The 23590-nt window shown below is 37.8% G+C and overlaps 1 protein-coding gene and 1 long non-coding RNA gene across 3 annotated transcripts; one reads left to right on the forward strand and one right to left on the reverse strand.

The window, feature by feature from the left end:
- Window positions 1-8198: 8198 nt before the first annotated feature.
- LOC124627170 (uncharacterized) lies at window positions 8199-8796 on the reverse strand. The gene is made up of 3 exons (XR_006981654.2): window positions 8594-8796; window positions 8384-8464; window positions 8199-8298 (listed from the first exon to the last, which is right to left on the reverse strand). It is a non-coding gene; the product is annotated as an uncharacterized LOC124627170 (long non-coding RNA).
- A 3294-nt stretch (window positions 8797-12090) lies between these two features.
- morf4l1 (mortality factor 4 like 1) lies at window positions 12091-22713 on the forward strand. 2 transcript variants are annotated; one of them, XM_053677979.1, is made up of 13 exons: window positions 12110-12256; window positions 13196-13253; window positions 13385-13431; window positions 14375-14442; window positions 14670-14756; window positions 15038-15118; window positions 15247-15272; window positions 15440-15528; window positions 18422-18523; window positions 18711-18799; window positions 19243-19415; window positions 20150-20234; window positions 22265-22713. In XM_053677979.1, exons 6-13 carry the CDS (start codon window positions 15060-15062, stop codon window positions 22347-22349), a joined length of 708 nt encoding a protein of 235 aa, XP_053533954.1. In that variant the 5' UTR covers window positions 12110-12256; window positions 13196-13253; window positions 13385-13431; window positions 14375-14442; window positions 14670-14756; window positions 15038-15059; the 3' UTR covers window positions 22350-22713. The 2 variants fall into 2 exon arrangements, with proteins under 2 accessions (XP_047010915.1, XP_053533954.1); XM_047154959.2 differs by lacking the exon at window positions 13196-13253 and having other exon boundaries at window positions 12091-12256.
- Window positions 22714-23590: the final 877 nt, after the last annotated feature.

The raw sequence follows: 23590 nt of genomic DNA on the forward strand, positions 1-23590 counted from the left end.
TATGTGCAAGCTCAGTTTACAAGGAATTGTGGATGTTAACAGATGCTTAGCTGTAGGCTAGGTATTTAGGAATGGCAACTCGGGCATATTTACAACAACCATGTATACAGGAATATTCCGATGGCTATGCATATAAACATCGTATTCGGAAGAACATAAAATTTGATGTGCATGTAAACATAGCCAATGACATGCATGAAAAAAAAAACAACCCACAGTATCCACTGTTAGAGCAATAATAAAGACATTTAAAACAACCAGAACTGTAATGAAGCTCCTGGAAGAGTCAGGATGATGATTAGAGTGGTAAAAACTTTTCTTTCTCTCTCTCTCTCTGACAACAAATCAAACAGGATGGGTTTGGTGCAAAAGGAACGATGCTTATACAGAAAAGAACCTCATCTCCAGTGGTAAGTATATGATGGAGGATTTGTGATGGATCTCTTTTTCCTCCAAAGGCCCTTGGGAACCTTGGAGTACCAGGAGGTTTTCATCGAAAATCTGGCTCTCGTTGCCTAGAAGTTACAACTAAGTTGTGGTTGGATCTTCCAGGAGGATGATGATCCAAAACATGTGTCCAACTCCACACTAAATTATTTGATGACCACAGACTCAAACTTTTGACATGCCCATCCCAGTACACTGACTTAAACCCTATTTAAACTGTGAAGTGGAGAAGTCACAGGAGTAAGACAGACGACCTTGGAGGGTCTGGACAGATGCAGTATTGAAGAGCAGTCTCAGGTTTCTTGCTCTGTGCTCTCATCAAGCATTATACAAGACTCATTATAGAAGACTCATTATAGAAGACTCATTATAGAAGAGCTGTTATGTTGGCAAAGGGAAATGGCACAAAGTAGGTACTAAATGCAGGGGTGGTAATAACTGACACATGGTCTCGTATATAAGAATAATATTCAAATAAATGGACATCAACTAAATTTTAGATTTGCAACAGTAACCACAAAGACATTTTTCACAAACTTATTTTAGCCATCTTTACCAAAGTTGTCAGTAATTCTGGAGCTAAATTTAAATCACTGTCAGCAGCGTACAAACTCTCTCAGACCTGCCTGCTGTTCTCTTTTATAGGAACAAGAATCTTTTAACATCAGTGAGAAGCTTATTTGACATTTTATGGACCTTTTTTTTTGGGGGGGGGGGGGTAATTCTTCAGCCTTGACTTTAATTAATCCTAAAATGCATGAACAACAAAAACAACAACAACTGCGGCTTGTACCATGAAGCAGGTTTAGGTGGCTAGCCATGTCAGTTTCAGTTTAGTTTGTGCCAACCCTGGGTTTTAGGTACTATGAAGGTCGTTCAGCTTTTACCGGTGTTCATCGCCATAGTAATTTACAATCCATGGCTAACCTGCTCAGGGGCAGATGATGTCCTGGGTAAGAGAACTCAACCCCAAATTCCACCAATCATCTGTGAGCAAAGTGACGCGACTGATTCTGAACTCCCCAGCGCAAATTGTAAGAAGAGCACTTCACAGATAAAGGGTTTTTAGGGATACATAAAATCCCCCTGTATTTCCCTGATACTGACTTGCATGAAAGATATAGATTTTCAGTGGATTGAATCTCATATCTTTGGCAACTTCTTAAACTGCACATTAAAAATCTGACACAAAATATGTGCTGCTTTGCGGGTTTATTGCGAGTGGTAGCTACATATTTGCATGCAGTGGTACTATTCCTGTCCTATTTTCACAATTTGATATATAAATTAAACGATTTACATTCAGCCTATAGTCTATTAAATGAAAGATGTTGGGGTTGTAAGTGTTCAATCCGTTTATTCTCATTGTGAGCCTATAGAAGTAAACTTAGGCATTTACACAAGCAGTATTGTTCCCGAGTTTTGGCCAACTCCAACGGTTTGCTTTTTGCGGTTAGTGTGGGTTTAAATTCCTTATTTCCGCTTTTCAACCGGAAGTACGCGCACCTGCTTTTTTTTCCCATGTTGAACACTATTGGTTGTTCCGTGCTGACGTAACGCTTTTACGTGCACGCGCTCGTGGACTAATCTAATAGTTTAACGCCCCCTGTCTGAATCAATGGCTATTGTCGTGGAAAACGATCTTTCCAGCCTAAGCAAAAATAAATAAGTAAATAAAAATTCAGATGGTTTGTAGATGTCAAAAGGTAATCAACCTTTATTGAACAACAAAGTAAGACAGTCTGCAGAAAGTCTAAATTATGCAAACCATTTTTATACATTTCTGCCACTGTGAACTCATCTTAAGCAGGGATTTATATTTTCTCATTTAAAACAGACCAATCTTCTTCCGCATAATTAATTATTCATGTCTATATGGTATCTTAGATTTGTGGAGCATGCGCAGTTAGATGTTTCTCTTGAAAAGGTTTTATGAGGACAAAGTTTCTTTTTTTTAAAAAAAAAAAAAAAAAAAAAAAAAGGTTTCACTCAGACAGAGTCTTTATTTATTTATTTTTTTCTCTGACCAAAACTCCCTTCTTATGTCTCAATGAGCTTCTGTCTACTTCTATCTGCCATCCTAGCTGATATCTACCTCCCTTCCTGAGGCCCTATTCTAACTCGTTAATTGGTATCCGGACTCAAGATTGTTTACTTACAAAAGCAGTTTCAGAGAATGTCTAATGCCAATTTATTGCTGTGCAGAAAGGTCTCAGAGAGTGATTCGTTCATTTTGTGTTGACCGCGCATGCGCTGCAACACCCATTTCAGTTCTGAACAGGAAACAGAAATTATTAGTTCATCTTGAGTCTCGAGTCTTCGGGTTCGGGTTGTTCATTCGTTACATCACAGACCCACTGCGTTCAGCCTATGTGGCGTTCACCGGAAAAACGAACAACTCGAACACGAAGACTCGAGAGCTGAACTAATAATTTCTGTTTCCGGGGAACAGACATGACAAATGTGACGTGGCAAAAGAAAGAAGGACTCGGATCGGGAGGTGAGGTGAACTAACAGACTGCATCGCCTGAAGACCTAATGCTAAGATATTAATTAATTATTTCTGTTTCTCATAATTCAGCCTTGGTTGCATTAGCCTATAGTTTATTTTATAGTTTATTAAGTACTAGATGTGTTGGGGAATATAACATGTAACATTTTAATTATATTCTGCTGAAATGAACTAAATGACTTGAAAAAAGATTCGTTCATTTTGCTGAATGAGATTCAAAGATCCGAGTCAGTAAAATGATCTGAACTTCCCATCACTAATATGAATAGGAGGCCCGCTATTTTTTTTTTATATTTGTGAATCCGACTGGGATCCCGCTGGACGCAGATTTTTAATTTCATGCAGGTGCAAGTGAGTAATCAGATATGAAGCTTGAGGAAAAAAGAAAGACCATAACAGACTTGGGGGAAAGCGATATCGGCCCTCTTCCGCATACATGAGCTTATAGATGCTTACGACTGGCCAGTGTCACTGTGACTGACAGGGCAGAGAGAGTATGCCCCTCCCACAAAGATGTCTGAGGCATCATTGGGATTCAAACTTACGATCTCCTCATCCTACTTTTCTGTTGTGCCACTTGGGAACCTCAGGAGAGTTCTAAATCCATACACTGAGGCACAAAAAATTACTAATAGGCTAAAACTTTATCCGCATATGAACGCTATTTTATCAGCCATATTGGTCACCATGTCAGTTGGTACAATTTAGAGTGTGGACAGAGAACGTGGAAGAAAGACGGCTTGAAAAAATCAATCGCTGACGGTAGCACCCAGATGTCAACTTTAAACAGACTCAGTGTGACTAATTCTAATTGAAGAGATATTGTAGGGAGTTGGGTGGAGTGATGAGAGGCTACCATTATAAGACATGAAAGACATTATTATGTCTGTTAATGTGTTCCTCTGATCAGAGCTTGTGTCTGCAGGAGGTGCAAAAGAGTCATAGGGTGTTCTCTGCCCTCCTCAGCTCAGTGGAGGCGGCCCACAAAGCAGCGTTAGTGGAGGTGAAGGAGAAACAGCAAGAGGCTGAGAAATGAGCGGACGGACTCGTGAAGGAGCTGGAGAAAGAGATTGCTGATCTGAAAAGTGGACAGACAACACCAGAGGATCTTCTAGATAGCAAGGAATATTTTAGAAAGGTCAGCTCATCATATCGTCAGTATAATCAGTAGTCATGATGTTTTTTTTTTGTCTGTGTGTTTTTTTTTTTTTTTTTTTACAGTCATTTACTGTAAGAGAAGAAGGCTTACCTAAGTATCAGCCTTAATGAATTTATCAGCCTTTATGTACATAGTGGCTGGTTATAAGATTAAATATAACCACACGTAACGATCTCAGGGTCCAAGCACCCCTTCCCAGTTGTCAAGTTACTTAGAACAATGAAGATACTGTTAACCCTGTGAAAGGTGTTCTGAAAGCTAATTAGCCAATGATGGTCATATTTTTTACGGAAGCAAGTAATCATTAGAAATCCACGCAGAGATTAGTACGAAAATGCTGTATAATTGGACTTACACTTCCTGAGAAACCGTTACATGAACTTAACTTCGCACCCTATGGATTCATGATCCACACCTCCTTCGGAAATTACTTCCCAGTAGAGTAATATGCTGTTATGCGTTAAGATTTTGCATCCCAGTCCTTCCACAGATCAAATTTTGTCTGTTGTTATTGATAATGTGTTTTAGGCATCGATTCTAATTTTATTCAGTGTTGTTTCAAAGCACCCCTTGGGTTTTTAAGATTTTATGTATTTGTGTGCACGATCATGTTGTTTTGTGTGTGTGTGTGTGTGTGCATATCATAAATGTGTCCATAAGATCACTCTTAAAACATTTCACACACGTCTATCTGGCAGTAGATGGTGCTGTAACTCTAATGTAGTGAGACTCTTCTCCCAAGCCAACACAAGGCCATTCATTCCCAGTTATCACCAATATATTCAGTGGTATGATATAAACGCTAGGGCTGTGTATCTCTACTTCTAATATGATTTGATCTCAATAAATCATACATGTCAGGATAGATACATTAGAAAACTTTGGCATAATGGACAATTCCAGCAAACTTGTTCCAGAATGTCCCTGTGCACAAAGTGAGCTCCATGAAGATATGGTGTGTTAAGGATGGAGTGGAAGAACTCGTATGTCCTGCACAGTGCCCTGACCTCAACCCCACTGAACACATTTGGGATGAACTGGAACGCTGACTGCACCCCAGACCCCAGGCCCGACATCAGTGCCTGACCTCAGTAATGCTCTTGTAGCTGAATGAACACAAATCTCCAAGGCCACACTTCAAAATCTAGTGGAAAGCCTTCCCAGAAGATTGGAGGTTATTATAACAGCAAAGGCAGACCAACTTTGGAATGAGATGTTCAACAAACACATATGGGTGTAATGGTCAGGCATCCACAAACTGTTGGTGATATAGCTGCATAACTGATGATGATAACTCTAATCTAGATTGCAGGCTATGTTAGATAGTTAGCCGATACTAGCTAAGACAAAAAGTAAATCTACACTAAACCTTTAAATCTAGTTAGAAAACAATCATTTTAATTAAGATCAGAATTTAAATTAAATTAAAAAAAGGCATAAAAATTTGAGTACATCTAGAACCAACAACTATGCTGTGGTTAAAGTTAAAGAGATCACATGTTTCCCCCATTCTGTTTGATGTGAACATTAACTGAAGATAGATAGTTAGCTGATACTAGCTAAGACAAAAAGTAAATCTATATTAAACCTGGAAATCTAGTTAGAAAACAATCATCAAAACAATGAAAACAATCACCTGTATCAGCATGATGTTATGGATTGTGCTGCTGCCACATGATTGGATGTTTGGATAATTGCAAAAATTAGAAGGTGTTCCTAATAAAGTGGATGGTGAGTGTATGGGGGGGTTGGAGAGAATGACACTGCTCAGAGCTTCTCCGACATCCCTAACAAGAAGCAGTATGTAAGCCTACGTGTGTCCAGTAGTCCACTAAAGATACACAGCTGATGTACTACATGGGACAAAATTTCCAAGTATTGTATATCCCAGTGCCATGTTCATCACATACATTTCATTTTAATATTTGTCCTTAATTCTTAGCAGGCTGTGATTATTATAAAACAGAAAATTAGCTATTAACACTAGTTATTCCAATAGTTCATGTATGTACATTTCACTTGTGTTTAAAAATGTATGCTAATACAGGTTTCTTCACTGCCTAATTGCCTGTTGTTAGTTTTATATTTAACCAATAAAACATTAGCTGAAAGTGTTTTGCACAAAAATAAAACAGTCTATCATCATTCTGAAGTCACCTGTTTATTAGCTGCTCGTAGACGCATCACGATTTTCTTTCCCACCACAAACAGGAAGTTCTGGTTGTGGATGCTGGCAAGCGGAGTCTGAATATAAGACAGCACACAATATAAGTTAAAGCAGAGTGTGATTTACCTGCACAATAACAGTAGCTAAACAACGGTTTTACTCACAGAGAAAGTCTTACGGAGAGCACGCAGCCGATATCAGTAACCCCTCTCTCTGATAGATGGTAGCTCAAAACAAGAGGTGTAAATACTTAGTGTGCCTTAAACATACATTACACCATTAAACAGTGAAGAGGATCATACCTAATAAAGGGCACCTCTAAACTCCAAAAACTTAAGGGTCTCCTCTTTCTCCTGCAAGCCACATTAGCATTGAGTCATTAAAACTCCCACAGTAAATTTTACAGCCTGACATTCAGGGGAATAGCAGCATATATAGATACACATCAGGTCTGAAACACGGACTTACCTCAGAGTCTGGTTCACTCTCTGAATCGCTGTAGGGAGAGTTATCTTCGTGATCCTGAACCCAAGTGGAGGTGTCCACCTGATCATCTGCTCCCCCAAACAGGTACGTGCAGGTCACCTTTTTCAAGGGTTGCTGTTAATTAAAAAAGACAAAAACAAAAACAAATAGACACTGCAGACAAATAAATATACAACGGACAAAATTCCATAAGTTACTTTCTCCATATACACATCGAGACAGTGTAATAAATTTACCACATGGTCCTCAAGTGGCACGGTGACAGCTGTAGGATATAAAGTGTAGTCAATGTGTGTAACTACAAAGTTGACTAATGTATCAATGTATGTAACTACAATGTTTACTAATGTTTGGATATGTTAATCAGGTATAATCTGATATGGATACCCAATGGTTAAGAATTACTTGTGGGAAGCATCATCTAAACTCATAGTACACTTGTTGATCAAGTTATAATCTAAGTGTGTATTGAGCTCGAAGAATTCTGTGTCAGTCCGTACCTCTCTGCACAGCAGGCCTAATTTAAAACTATAAAACGCTTTCTAACAAGTGGTATTCTAAGTGTGTACATTAAGGGCTTTGTGTTCGTCTAAAGCAACTTCACTCTATGGCAGTAAATTAAGAACCTTGTGGTTGTCTAAAGCAGCTTCACTTTGTGGCAATAAAAAAGCAATTAGGCACATACCAGAACTGGGTTTCTAAACAAAACCCTCTAAGCTTGCAAATCAGGGTCAAAAGAAAAGAGAAGAATTCCAGGAGGAAAAGTACCAAAATGAGACTATAGGGTGAATTATGTGACAAAGTAAAAAAAAAAACAAACCCTGGTCTGGTAAAACTTTTAAAGAAAATTCAACTGACTACGCATGCGTCACAAATATAATGTATCATATGGACATGAATAATTAGTTAAGGCAATGGAGATTGGTTTGTTTCTAGAATCAAAAGGTGAATGCCCCACCTAGGGATACTTTTACTGCTTCAGAGAGGTATATAAAGACATGCTTGTGCATGTACAATTCGAACCCTCTGCAGACTGTATCACTTTATTGTTTCAATAAAGTTTATTTACTTTTTTGACATCTCTGTCTCTGAAGTTTTTTTTTTGACTTAGGCTGGAAAGATTGTTTTCCTCGACACAGTCTCCATGCGGTTACAGGAAATGAATTCTGTAACCCTCCCAGATACACACTGAAGAGAACAATTTAAAGTGAACACAATTAGTCACTGCAATTAACAAAAATTTTGAGACACTATAATGATTAATCCCTTACCTGTATGCTAGTGAAACAATGCTCTGTGTTGACATGATAAGAGAATCCCTGCAAATAACAATTACCAAATAACACTCAAGATCTATTTCACAAAAGTGTTCATCTAATAATCAGTAATGTCAATTATCTCCATCAGAGTAATAAAGACTGTGATTACCCCCTGATCAGAGTAGCAGGTTTGGGTGGTTTTAAACCAGCAGAACCGATGCTCTGGACCCCTTATAATGTCGAGGAAGTATCTCCTAATGTCCACTGACTAGAGATAGAAAAACCAAAAACAAACATTAGAGCTTATAAAGAAGAGGATGTGTGAGTATCTCAGCTGCAGAACCGTAGTATACCCCAGACTGTGAGATGAAGGAGTCTGAAGAGAGGAACTGAATATTGTACCAGGCGCTGCTCAGCTCACCAGCACTGAGAGGCTGTGAAAAGTAGAGCATGAAGATCATAAGTGTTTCTTATCACAGCAGTTTCATACTAACACATCTAATGTTCTGTCGCTTGGACATTTCAGTGATCTACTTTAGTAAATAAACTAAATGTTTGGTTACCAGAACGACAGCTGAAGGTTCATCGTGGGGTTCGGTGGGCAGCAGCTGGAGGTTTCGCTCAACGACCTTAACACACACACACTTAGACAGAAGCAGTCTACTTATTTCAAATAGCGATAAAATATAACTTCTTAACTAACACGTACCTGGAGGACAGAGGAGTATCTATGTTATTAATTAGTAACATTACAATTAAAATTGTATTGTATTGAACTCTTAAAATGGGTAGCCATGGTTTCAAGTGCACCAGCATTCAGCTAACTATTAAATTGTATAATTCACATCCAAGCATTAATAGGAAAGGAGAAGATTTTACCAGCTACTCATTTTAATGTTTAACTCTGCTCAATATAATATTTATCTTAATCTTAGCTGCCAAGCTAAGTAGCCAGGTTTGTTAGCAGTGTAGCTAATGTTAGACCAGAGTTTCCCCCAAACACACAGATGATACTCTGGTGGTGGCAAGCAGAGATTTTTCTAATTAAAAACACATTTAATTTACTAATATTAAATGAAAACACTTCTGAACAAGAGAGAGAGAGAGAGAGAGAGAGAAAGAGAGAGAGAGAGAGAGAGAGAGAGAGAGAGAGAGAGAGAGAGAGAGTACAGGTAACATGATTAAACTCTCTAAAGCCTCCTGTCCATCACCCAAATCTATAGAAATTTTATATTGTGGAATTATTAAAACCTTTAACCGAGTTCAGAATGCTAACTACCTTTATATTCACTATGATACTGTGTAAATGAAATAAATAGCTAAGTTCTCCAGGGAAATAACATACAGCTATAACAGAGTTCGTTAGCGTGCTAGCTAGCTAATCATTAGGCTAATCATGATTTGTCTTTATTGTTTAACCGTTTGATCTTTTGTTAAAAAGATTCACAAAAATACTCTGCTCTCATGGATATGAAAAAATTTGGAAACAAAACAGGTTTATAAAAAATATATCTTTGTGAAATATGTGTGCAACTATTATTGGCACCCTTTGCCAAGATAACAGCTTTCAGTCTTCTCCTATAATGCCTGCTTAGTGAAACCTGATTCAGAACATTTCCAGTTGACTGGAACTTCTTAATTATTGCCCTGGTGGTGGAAATGGGCATTTCAATGCTTGTGCTATTTTCTTATAGCCACTTCCACTTCCCATTTGTGAAGCTCAACAACCTTCTGCTGCACTTTACAGCTATGTTACTTGGTCTAATCCATTGTTATGAATGACTAAGGGAATTTGGCCTATGTGTTACCTAATATTCATACTCCTGTGAAACAGGAAATCATGGTTGAACAATTTCCTGTTCCATGTCACCCAGGTGTATTTAAAAAAATGAAAACTATGGGAATATACTTCAAAAATATTTTTCTCATATATATATATAAACCTGTGTTGTGTTTCCAATTGTTTGATATCCATGTGAGAAGGGTATTTTTGTTAATATTTTTTTTAACAAAACTACAACTGGTTAAACAATAAAGACAATTTTTCACAGGCTTCTTTGCTCATATTTACCAAGGGTGCCAATATTAGTGGAGAGCACTGTATGTCCATACAGTTTGTCAAAATCAAGAGTACAAACTTTGCATTCTTTAGCCAGTTTGCATATTTCATGATACCATTTGGATTATCTTCAAGCCACATTGATAAATTATATTTGTCACTGATGATTTATCATTGGTTGTAGTGAATAGTGTGTGCATAGAACATGGCTTCATTAAGTACATTAAGATGGTCCTGGTGTCCACTATAATTGACATTCATTAAAAGGCTAATATTTTAAAACACAAACAATTAAACTGCTTTCTGAACTAAATTTATTATTCCTGACACATTAATAAACAAGAATATATGCGATAACTATAGTAAAAAAAAAAAACTATAAAAAATACAATAGTTTAGTTATCTTTCTTCTTTCCTTAAAATGTGCTTGTTCCTATGCTGGCCATTTTGGATGCAGTATAAGAAGTTGTTCCTAGCATCCCAGCCCATAACATGACATCACTAGAAAGCTCAGGATGTCCTCTGTATAGTACAGAATTGCTAGAATAGCTCCAAAAAGTCAAAGGACATGCATGAAAACAAAATGTCACTACAGAGGACACAAGTCAATGGGCGGGGTCTCAGGAGGATATATATATATATATATATATATATATATATATATATATATATATATATATATATATATATAAACAAATTACGTGAGAAATCAGCTTTGTGCTTATATTTCCAGATATGACAGCGGGACTAAGACAAAGACAGTGCAGGAAACAACAACAACACAGCAGTATTAGAGGCACCACAAACATAATACAAATTGAAAAAAAGAGACAAGTTAAAAAAAAACATGAATTATTATTATTATTGTTATTATTATTATTATTACTAGTAGTAGTAGTAGTAGTAATAGTAGTAGTAGTATTGATAGTATTAGTAGTAGTAGTAGTAGTAGTATATACATCATCATCATCAACAACAACAATAACCCAGGCTGTCTTAACTTGAAGTAACCTGCTACACATTGGTCAGGTCAGTATTGCTTGTGCTTGCCTACAAAATCTGCAAATTAGATAGACATGTTAGATTTTATCCACCCATCTTCTATACTGCTTATCCTTCAGGGTCGCGGGGAACCTGGAGCCTATCCCAGGGAGCATGGGGCATAAGGCGGGGTACATCCTGGACAGGGTCCCAATCCATCTCAGGGCACAATCACATACACATTCACACACCCGTTCATAGATTATGGACACTTTCAACATGCCAATCAGCCTACCATGCATGTCACTGGACTGGGGAGGAAACCAGAGTACCTGGAGGAAACCCCCACAGCACGGGGAGAACATGCAAACTCCACTATTAGATTGATGTCATTTCCATAAATGTTCTCAAATAGCAAATATGTGCATGAATGCATATTACATTCAATCTAAAAATATGTCTGGAACCACATCCTCTTCACTACAATTTGCACGTTCTACCAGTTTGGAATCACAAACACCAGTACAGGGTAGAAATCATTTGAAATCCCAGTTCTTCTTTGGATTAATGACAGCATCCACATTATGCGCATTACCGCCATCTACTGGACGCGTGGTTTTATGTTACATATGCATTACTTACAGTATACAGAACACATTTTCATGTAATATACAGTATATGTCTACGTATGTGTATATATTTTATATCTTTACATAATATAAATTCAAGTACTGGGACCTGCATATATTTATATGCAGTGTTTACAAAGGTGAGCAGAGGTAATCCAGCCTCGCTTTGGTCTCCCATCAAAGCCGTACAGCTCTTTCCTCAATGGCTGCGTTATTTTTCCACAGCAGTATTCCCTAAAATCCTATCTACTGATTGAGCAGAATGGGGTCATGCTCAGAAGCAATCGGCGAATTGAACAACCCGATCGATTGCTTCTAACTCCTAGCACAGAAGATATACGGGTGGGAAAACACTCCACTTACACCACGCTGTTTAGGCGAAGTCACGTGACACGGGCGCCAAATTAATGCGTCAGGAGAAGAGACGTAGTGCGACGCCTTCACCGTACCTGAACGGAATCGGAGCTGGCGATGCCTGGATTTGATTTTCCAGCTATTTTTCGTACTTAAGCTGTGAATGGCGCCTAAACAGGACCCTAAACCTAAATTTCAAGAAGGTAAGACGGTTTGAAATGCAGCATGTGGGCTGGGAACTAGCTGGTGAGCTCGCTGCTGCAGCTCGCACAATGGCGCGCGCACAAACGGGTCTGCTGTACACAAAGCCAGAGAGGGAATGTCTGAGTTAGCGAAACACGAAGCGTTTATGTTATGGCAGTAACGTTGTTGTGAATCATGGCAAAAAAATATATAGCTGAAAAGTGCAGAAAGTTACTGTGTCCGATTGCTGGCATCTATATGCAGGATAAATTTAGCTAGCACGGTCTTCACGAGCTAGCTAGCTGTAAACCGATGGCTAGTTAGCTGTGTGCATAACTTGGAGCTAGCTATATTAAAATGATGTATCTGTAACCAGTATCTAGTTTCATAACTTCATAAGTAGTGGAATGTTATTTTGCTGGTTGTTATTGTTGATTCTCGGTGATGTATGTGCCACTGCATGTTTATTCCGGTGTTCTGACAGATTCTTTTACCGAGAGGTCCTACCGCCAAGGGTGTGTGCGCATGCGCAGTTAACTTGACACGGGCTTAAATTCAAGCTTCACTTAATGCTGGAGGCATTTTTCTGATCAAGAGAGGAATGTTTTCGCCTGTGTTAATTCATGGCGTTTTCCTTCACTTTCATCATCTCGCAGCTTTTTGTGTTTCAGCCTCACTGCATATCAGCATTCAGTCCTCAGGACGGTTCCTTTTAGCCAGCATGAGGATAGAGAAGCTTTCTTACCTGTTTACTTACACTCTGAACACATTACACCTTCCATGAGGTTGATCAGGATTCTGCGAGCGAATTTGAATGAGCTGCGTATTTCCACACTGTCTGCACTATTTTTTTCGTTTTTTTTTTTTTTTTTTAAATAGACAAACACAAGCTTAAATGACTGACGACAGAACACAAAGTTTTTACTTTACTCTTCTCTGTGTGATTTTCCTTCATATAGAAACAGGTTTCAGATAAATTAAAGACTGTTGGTTAGTCCCATGGACAAGCAAGTGAAGGTAGATTTTAACAAGAGTTAGTTTTTCTATAAAAGTCAATCCTGCTTGTGAACTGGTAACAGTAACGTTACTCTTTTTTTTCTTTTTTTTTTTTCTTTTCTTCTTCTTCCTGTTGTTGTCCTGTGTTTCAGGTGAACGAGTGCTGTGTTTTCATGGGCCGCTGCTATACGAAGCTAAGGTACCGAATCTCAGTTTATCATTATATTTGTTGAAGCTGATCATGAAAAGTCTAATATCTATAAAACTACTATCATGTATATGAAAGTATTACATCAGTGACTACGTTTACATGGACAGCGGTAATCTATTTATTGACCTTATTCTAAATAAGTCAATATTGTGATTAAGTTGTTTACATAAGTCATTTTTAGAATATTTCTTTCATGTTCCCGTTTTACATGCTATGTATAACATTAAAGGCACACGTCATTACGTCCCCACGCCACGCCGTCCGACGTTCCCTCCAGAATTTCCCGTATTGACATACAGTTCGTCTTCATTATGGTACCGTATACAGTTTTGGGTGTTTCATCTTTAATTTGACGAAAGATTCAAGTGCAGTTAATTATTTGTCGTGCTATATGTGCAAATAGACGACTGCTTGAAGCCGTGGGCTGCGTCCCAAACCGCACACTTACCTACTGTATAGTAGATGTAATACATGTATCTCGCCTACTATATAGTAGGTAAGTACACGGTTTTGGACGTAGCCATGCTCTGTCAAAAGGTTGAGCACTGCCGTGTGTGTACATGTCCTGTCGCAAAATCCAGTGAAAACTCCCACGCGACGTTAATAGTGAGATTAAGGTGAGTACATGTCTATAATGCACTTCGATAACACGACTAAAATAGGAATGCGCCACATGTCTTAATTCGATTTGTTTACTTCGAGTATGACTTCAGTCGGATTAAGGTCACCAATAACCGCTGTTCACATGCTCGTTTCTTAAGAGTATTGTCTTAATCGGGTTAATATTGGAATATCATTGTCCATGTAAACGTACTGCGTGTTTTTATTTCTTTACATGTACACTTATAAAGTAATGAAAATGTAGCAAATTTTTGTACTCCTTCACACAGTTCATTTGGCGCTCAACTATTTGCCATGTGTTCCTTTGCAGTGTGTAAAAATCAGTATCAAGGACAAGCAAGTCAAATACTTCATTCATTATAGTGGATGGAATAAAAAGTAAGTTTATCACAAACACGTTTCTGTTGCTTCTCCATCGCTGTTGTCTCAGTGAAAAGTCATTGATTTAAAAACCAGTCATGTGTAGTGCACCTATTCTACTTCTAGTGTAATTTTGTTATCAATATAAAATTGAACGAATGACATCAATAGTGATTTTGCTATATTTTTTGGTTTGTTTAATCAGTCAGTAAATGTTCTACAAATGTGTCCTTTGTTCTTGTTAGCTGGGACGAATGGGTTCCTGAAAGCCGTGTACTCAAATATGTGGACAGCAATTTGCAGAAACAGAAAGAGCTTCAAAAGGCAAATCAGTGAGTTCTCTTAGTCACTGCTGAATCGGGGGGGCGTCATGTGTACCATTTTAGTTTTTCATGCTTACCTTTTTGTTTGTCTCATGTTTTATATTCTGCTTTTTCTAATATACAGATTTTTTTTTTCATTTTTTTTGGCGTTCTTATGCACTCAATGTACTCAGTTTACAGTGTGAATGAAAGATCATAATTATTTATTTGTATTTCACTGTAACTTAGTTTATTTTTAAAGTAAGTTTATGCTCATCTATTGAAACAAAATGCGTCTGTCTCTTTTTTAGAGACCATTATGTTGAGGGAAGGATGAGGGGGGTTGCACCAAACAAGAAGATAGCTGCTGTGCAGCAAAAAAATGTTGATGTGTAAGTTAGATTTTATTTCCTTGATTTTTGCTATCTTTTCCCAAGTGCCGTCTTTCTAATAATCAACTCCTCTGATTGTAATTTTTCTAGGAAGTTTTCTAAAATATCTTTTCTACTTGAATTTTCAGGAAAACAAAAAAGAACAAACAAAAAAGTAAGTTTCAAATTCTGATCACCATATTAGTTCGGTGTACTTATTTTGATTTAAAAAATGACCAGGTTCATAATTTGCAATCAAACTCTAAGACAGTGATGTAATTAATGTAGGTAATTTTAATTTATTTTAACAAAGTTTGCTGAATTTTGTTGGTTCTCCTCCAGCACCAGGAGCTGGAGAAGGGACCAGCACTGGAGAACTTCCTCACCCTCCACGCAAGAAGAGGGCACGTGTTGACCCAACTGTGGAGAGTGTATGTTAATTTCTATTTTGTCTACTGGGTCACACATATATGTACAGTCATGGGCGGGGAAAGAAAGTACACCCTCCTACAATTCTATGTTTTTATTTATCAGGGCCTAAATAACAATTGTGTGGTCCTCACCAAATTCTACAAACAAGCAAATAACATCAGGTGGCAAAAAAACAAAACAAACTTCAGTATGTAGTACATTTTTCCCAAAACAAAAGTCAACATTCAGAAACCTGGTGGGGGAAAATTAAATCCACCCTTCCTACTTCCACAATCATTCAGAGTGTAATTCGCAGCCAAGTGTAACTAATGAAAGGCACATGATTTAACTAATCCTCAAGAAGTGTGACTACCTCTATAAAAGCAGAACATTGGACAGTTTTGTTTTCTGTAGCATGCCAAGAAGAAACGACATCAGCCAAGACCTCAGAGGAGCAATTGTTGTTGCTCATCAATCTGGTAAGGGTTATAAGGCCATCTCCAAACAATTTGAAATTCACCATTCTACAGGTGCATCTTAAAAAATTTCCGTATTATAAATTCTTTATAATACAAACAGTTGCCAATCTTCCCATGGGTGGTCGTCCCAGCCAATTCAGACAGAGGTCAGATATAAAGAAAAACCCATAGCGTGAGCTATGGCATGTGACCTACAGGCCTCTGTCAGTACATTAAATGCTTCTGTTCATGACGGCACAATCAGAAAAAGACTGAAAAAGTGTGGCTTTCATGGAAGGATGGCGAAAAAAAGCCCCTTCTCTCCAAAAGGTATATGTGCATGATTTAGCTTTGGAAAATTGCGTCTGAACAAACCACAAAAGTTCTGGAACAATCTCCTTTGGAGTGATGCAACCAGGTGGAGATGTTTGGTCATTATACACAGTGCCATGTTTGGCAAAAACCATACACATCATAACAACTATCAAGCATGGTGGTGGAGGGGTGATTTGGGCTTGTTTTGCAGCTACATGACCTTGCTGTCATCGAGACAACGATGAAAGCTAATTTTATACCAGAATTTTCTTGAGACAAACGTGAGGCAATCTGTCCAGCAACTTAAGATGGGCTGAAATTTGGTCATGCAACAGGACAATGACCCCAAGCATACCAGCAAATCGATATCTAAATGACATCTAAAGAAGAAAAAAATCAAGGTGTTGGAAAGTCCGGACCTCAAGCCCATAGAGATTCTCTGGCAGGATCTTAAGAGAGCTGTGTATAAGCGAATGGCCTCAAACATCCATGAACTGAGAGTAATGTAAAGAGTGGGCCAAAAATTACTTCAAAATGATCAGTGAGAGACAATCTCCTACAGAAAATGTTTACTTCAAGTTATTGTTGCAAAAGGTGGTTCTACATGTTTTTTTTTCTCCACCTGGTTTCTGAATGTTGGTTTATCTTTTTGGGAAAAAATTAGGGATGTACCGAATGTTCAGCAACTGAAATTTGACTGAACCATGACGTATTTGATGACGTGACCAAATAGCCTAGCAACCAGGGTGAGACATGCGAATGTCACAACCTCCACTTCTGGCAGAGCGCTCGGAGAGATGCGGGGGCACGCGTATGCACGAGCTACTTGCACGAGCGGTCAGCGAGCGCATGCTCTTCGGATGTTGACAACCGTGACATTGTTTACTGTGGACACGTGCGTTTGTTTTGTTTCTGTTCCGGAGTATTCTGACGTAAGGGAGTACAGTACGGAAGCAGTTAAAGACGTATTTATTTAAGGGCAGGCAGACAAATCCAAATCGTAATCCAAAAAACGTAAAGACGGGCAAAGGCTCGGGCGATCGGCAAACAGGCATAAACGGGGCAAAGCAGGAATCAAAGTCGCGGTCACAGAAAACAGGGTCAAAACACAAAACAAGAAACATGAACTAGTACTATGGACTGGGAGCGGAAAAACCAGCAGGAACTAAATGAACTAATCTATAGTTTAAACTAACTAAATCTATCAAGGAACATAACCATAACACCGTATCTAACTATGCTATATCTACTATAATACTCCACGAGGCGTACAGGGACGCGAGCGGTATACATCCCCAATATAATCAGCCGTACCATTTTCTGCACTCTTGTCAGTGCACTTTTTAATGCACCTTTAGTTGTAGGCTACAGAGTGTTGCATTCTTTCAGCAGTCAGTTATAGGCCTAACATAGGCTATTCAAGGGGGACTCAAAGATGACCACATCAAAATATTTTTATTTTACTCATTTATTTATTTATTTAAAGTTATATTGTGCCTTGTTGGTAGCCTATGCCTGCTGGAATGAAAAAACAATGTTCAGTGTTAAATAAATATTTTGAAATTGTATTTTTTGTAATTGATTTTTTTCTTTGAAAAGCAAGACAAAATAGTAAAAAGCACATTTTGACTATTTAATTTATGCAATGGTGGCAATATAAATGGAAAAAAACGCGAAAAAATGTGTTCGGTCTTCGGCCAAGTTTTTCATTATATTCGGCTTCAGCCAAGAATTTTCATTTCGGTGCATCCCTAGAAAAAATCATTACATGTTGAAATCTATTGAGGTTTTTTAAAATTATTATTATTGTTGACACCTGAGGTTATTTGTTTGTTTAAAGAAATTGGTGAGGACCACACAATTTTTAGTTGTCAGATCATCCCCCTGTTGGGATTCCTTGATTTTGCACATAGCTACCAAGTTTAGCACCAAACTGCTGGCAAAAATTCTCACCCCTGCCTCAAACCAAGTTGTCCAGCAATATTAAACAGGCTTGCTTTCTGCAATCTGTTAAAATAAGTATGTTAGAAAGTTTTGGTTTCTTTTTTATGAAATACGAAAAAAAAAACCAATAGCAGCAGTCATCTTGAAGCTGGAATCCATTTCCACTAGCTATATTTTGGGAACTGTTTTGGTGTAGGAGGAGACTTTTATCAATCGTGTGGAAGTAAAGGTGAAGATACCTGAGGAGTTAAAGCCATGGCTGGTCGATGACTGGGACCTGATCACTAGACAAAAGCAGGTGAAGTTTAAAAGCCTACCTTATGATTTACCTAATGCTGCTGCTTATAAATGTTTTGCATTTTAGTGCAGTGACGTTCCAGATCCAGAGGCAAATCATATTCGTGGCTGTGAAATGTAACTGCAAAATTTAGCTTTGTCATAAATGTTTATTTTGTGATTGAGACTGGCATTTTTCTTTTCTGTAGCTATTCCACCTGCCTGGAAAGAAGAATGTAGACACGATATTGGAGGACTACGCAAGTTACAAGAAATCAAGAGGAACCTCTGATAACAAGTATGCACAATTAATAAGGGGAAATGCATGGAGTTTCTATATGGTTTTCAATAATAAGGAGCGCAACAGGCCTTTTGTTTTTAGGGAAGCTTTAATTCTTCATGAAATTCATGTTTCCAGTGGTAAAGTGGACTATTCTTTGAGAGTAACAGCACTATTTTGAACAGTTTGTGACAAGAAGCATATTTCTCTTTCAAAATCTTGACACAGGAAATGAATCGAAGGATGAGTTAGTGTGTGTGTGTGTGTGTGTGTGTGTTTATTTTTATATATATAATATGTATGTATATGTAAAATAAATATAAAAAGTGGCTACCTTAAAATCTAATCTGATAAATTAATCCTATGAAAATATCACCTTTTGAATATAAATTCCAGTTTGGGTTCAGATGTTTGTTTTTTTTCTTCCTTGTGATGAAGTGTGCAATGATGTCTTTATTTAGGGAATATGCTGTGAATGAAGTGGTTGCTGGCATCCGCGAGTATTTCAACGTTATGTTGGGCACGCAGCTCCTCTACAAGTTTGAGAGGCCGCAGTACGCAGAGATCCTAGCTAACCATCCGGACACGTCGATGTCTCAGATTTATGGGGCACCACACCTGCTGAGGCTTTTTGGTATGCACTCTTATTCAAATTCTTCATTGTGATCATACTTTATAGAACATTTCTACCACCCTTATCCTTGATTTATGGTTACTGTGATAATCATGAGAACACGATTGAGTCCCATCTGCCTTAACCCATGAAAAATAAAACTGCTGAGGCATCTGTGGATGTATGTGGTGTTCAGTTGATGTTGATAATTTGTCATCTGTTTTGTTGTCTGGAGCCGTGTGCGTAAAATGAGAGCATGGTGCTGTATCATAACCAGTATAAAAGCATTCGCTTTACCGAGATTCAGCCCTCTTAAACACGACAGAAGCCACAAATTAAGCAATGACCATAAATCAAGATTTAAAATGAGAGGAAAAGGCATCTCGGGAGCAGGATTAGGATGATCATTAACATGTATATGCCTATAGGTTAACAAATATTGCTTTACGTGCTGAATCTGTAAAATGTATAAATAATGTGCCATTTAGTTTATTGTTCGCTCAGCCGAGTTTCATTCAAACTTGAGAAACATCTTGAGTTTTTGATATTGGCACAACGCTGTAGGTATGTGCAAACAATATGCACTTCTTCTTATTCCAACGTTACATGGTTTGTGTATAGACAAAGCAACTCGGCTGCCAGATTTTTAACCAAAACTAGTCGAAGACATTTAAAAACCTCAAGCAAGAAGTAAGGTAGTAGGAAAAATAGTGTTCGCATGCCTTTTACAACTTTTCATCTTAAATGTATTTTAGTGAGGATTGGGGCTATGTTGGCGTACACACCTCTGGATGAGAAAAGCCTTGCTCTGCTGCTCAGCTACCTGCAAGATTTCTTAAAGTAAGTATGCATTAGTAATACTGAAGCATTTAAGATGTCCTACATACACGTGGTGTTTGCAGTGTGTTGTCTTATCACTGTGAGTGCAACGTTGCTTTAGAATCCGGATCACGGATTCTGGGTTGACTATTGAAAACGATCCCCACTGGTGCTTTAAGGAGCATCATTTATAACTGTTGGATATGTGCTGGCCTCCAGAGTCACAGTGTGGATGTAGCCAGAGTGTTGCACAGAGCAAACAAGATACTGATATACAGTGTCTCACAAAAGTGAGTACACCCCTCACATTTATGTAAATATTTGATTATATCTTTTCATGTGACAACACTGAAGAAATGACACTTTGCTACAATGTAAAGTAGTGAGTGTACAGCTTGTGTAACAGTGTACATTTGCTGTCCCCTCAAAATAACTCAACACACAGCCATTAATGTCTAAACCGCTGGCAACAAAGTGAGTACACCCCTAAGTGAAAATGTCCAAATTGGGCCAAAAGTGTCAATATTTTGTGTGGTCACCATTATTATCCAGCACTGACTTAACCCTCTTGGGCATGGAGTTCACCAGAGCTTCACAGGTTGCCACTGGAGTCCTCTTCCACTCCTCCATGACGACATCACGGAGCTGGTGGATGTTGGAGACCTTGAGCTCCTCCACCTTCCGTTTGAGGATGCCGCACAGATGCTCAATAGGGTTTAGGTCTGGGGACATGCTTGGCCAGTCCATCACCTTCAACCTCAGTTTCTTTAGCAAGGCAGATGGTATCATCAAAAATTTGAGGGGTGTACTCACTTTTGTGAGATACTGTATATGTAGCTTGCATGTTTTGTATGGAAATTCAACTGAAACCAGAGTTTAAGACATTTAACAAAATATTTAATCTTATGATGTTGGCACATCTGGGTTTCGTTCAAATTTGTTTTAAATAATTTGTTTCTGTAAAAAACCAAACAAACAAAAAACATATTTACACATAGGTCATAAATTTTGTGAACACTGACACACACATGCTTTCAGGTCAGTGAACATCCACTAAAATGAAAAATCTCAACAGGGCATGCTGTTATAGAAACATAATGGAAAACCACCATTTCACTAATTAACAACGCATTCTGAAATGTTGATATGCTAATCATTTTTATTTATTGAAGAATAATAAATAACCCCCCTTTATATTTAATGCTGTGGAACATGTTGACAAAACATGTTTACATGTCCTGTTGTCACATGTTATACCAGCTATAAACCGCGTTCCCTCACCAGCCTGCCTGGTGTCCTCCGCCACCAGGTGGCATGAGATTATGACTTTGGGTTGGCTGCCCGTCTGTCTGAGATTCTCGTTAGCACAATATCTCAAGAACAAGTGGTGGAATGTTTGAAGGATTTATATGGAATTATCATCACTTATTTGATTGTGGAATTTTTGATCCAAACAGGGTCAAGGACACCTCAAGGTCAAATGCCTGAACTAGTTTTACTTTAATAGCTTCCTTCCTCTTTTAACAGTGTTTGAGACCTACAAATTAGTAACCAGAAGGACTAGACCTGGTGGCATCCCTGTCGATGTGGTTGACATTGAGTTCTACTAGTTCTCTCTCTTGAAATTGAGGCAAAAATATTATGGCTTTCATGTTACTGAAGAACCACAAAGCCATCTGTCCTTAAGACTTTCTTGTGTATGAAAATGGAAAATTACAGTTTTACCTCTGTTTGAAAGCACAGACACTGGAGATTCTTTCCATAAATGCTATATAAACATCTCACAGAAAACTTCCTGTCAGCAATTGCACAAGGGTATTTAATCTATTTGTAGTGCGTCTGCCATACACGTTCCTATGCAATTTATTTCTTTAGAAATGATAACATATTTAAACGCGTACAGTAATATAAACCTGTGATTTGCTTTGATGCAGAACTACTGAGAGAGCTGTGGTTGTAGAAAATTAATCATTCAGAATAAATAATTCAACAGCACTGTGGTATAAAACTGTTTGTTGTGCATGTTTAATTGTGAAATTTTTTTTATGCAGGTATTTGGTAAAGAATTCATCGTCTCTCTTCAACGCCAGTGATTATGAGGTTGCACCGCCAGAGTACCACCGGAAGGCTGTGTGAACACCAAGCCGATGATTATCTGTGGTGCTGAAATTTCATTACTGAATATTTTTTATTTGTTTCTTTTAAAACCCCCTTTCAAAGGGAAAACCCAAAATCCAATGAAAGCCCTAGAACAGTTTGGTTTGACTGGAAGGTGAATCAAGACTGATATAACAGCCTACTGTACAGGACTGGTACTAAGGCTTATTGGAATGCTGCTCACTGTCCCCATGTTGTTGAAATATATTTTGGTTCGGAAAACACTGATACTGTGTGGGTAAAGCAGAATCAAGGTAAATACTGCAGAATTTTTTTTTGTTTGTTTTGTTTTTAAAAATATATATATATATAGTATGTTTGTTAATAAATTTTCCTTCTCAAATATGACTCAATATAATTTTTCATAAGTGTGGATCATTAAATTGTTCAAATGTGTTTGCTCACAATTTATCCAAGGAGATAAACTGATTATATAGATGTGTTGTGTTTATTATATATATATATATATATATATATATATATATATATATATATATATATATATATATATATATATATATATATATATATATATATATATATTTCACTGTCCACTTTATTAGGAACCCCTGCACATTTATGCAGTTATCTAATCAGTAAATCATGTGGCAGTAGCACAATTCATAAAATCATGAAAACAATGTTCACATCAAATGTCAGAATAAAGGGGAAAAATCTGATTGCTTTGACTTTGCTCGTGACCTGGTTGTTGGTACCAGATGGGCTGGTTTGAGTATTTCAGAAACTGCTGATCTCCTGGGATTTTCACACACAAGAGTCTCTAGAGGTTACACACAATGGTGCAAATAAAACCACAAAAAACAGAGTAGGCGACTCTTCTGTGGGTGAGGACGTAAAAGAGGTCAGAGGAAAATGGCCAGATTGGTTTAAGCTGGCCCTCTCTTGACCTGTATCTGCATGTTTTTATGCATTGTGTTGCTTCCACATGGTAGATTGATTAGATAACCATATGAATGTACAGGTGTTCCTAATAAAGTGGATGGCCAACCATTAGGCTATCAAAGTTAATGTGCTTATAAATAATGTGAAATACAATCTAAGTAACTTTAATCAAACGGGATTTCTGGGTGGGAGACAAAAGGATAATTATAACAAACAAAACTCATTGTACACATTTAAACAACGTGCCTATTTTTTCTGAATAGTTCTATACTGTTATATAACTATATATACTAAATATATATCTATACTGAGGGGGT

Source organism: Ictalurus punctatus, chromosome 4 (assembly GCF_001660625.3).
Source record: "Ictalurus punctatus breed USDA103 chromosome 4, Coco_2.0, whole genome shotgun sequence".
NCBI classification, from domain to species: domain Eukaryota; kingdom Metazoa; phylum Chordata; class Actinopteri; order Siluriformes; family Ictaluridae; genus Ictalurus; species Ictalurus punctatus.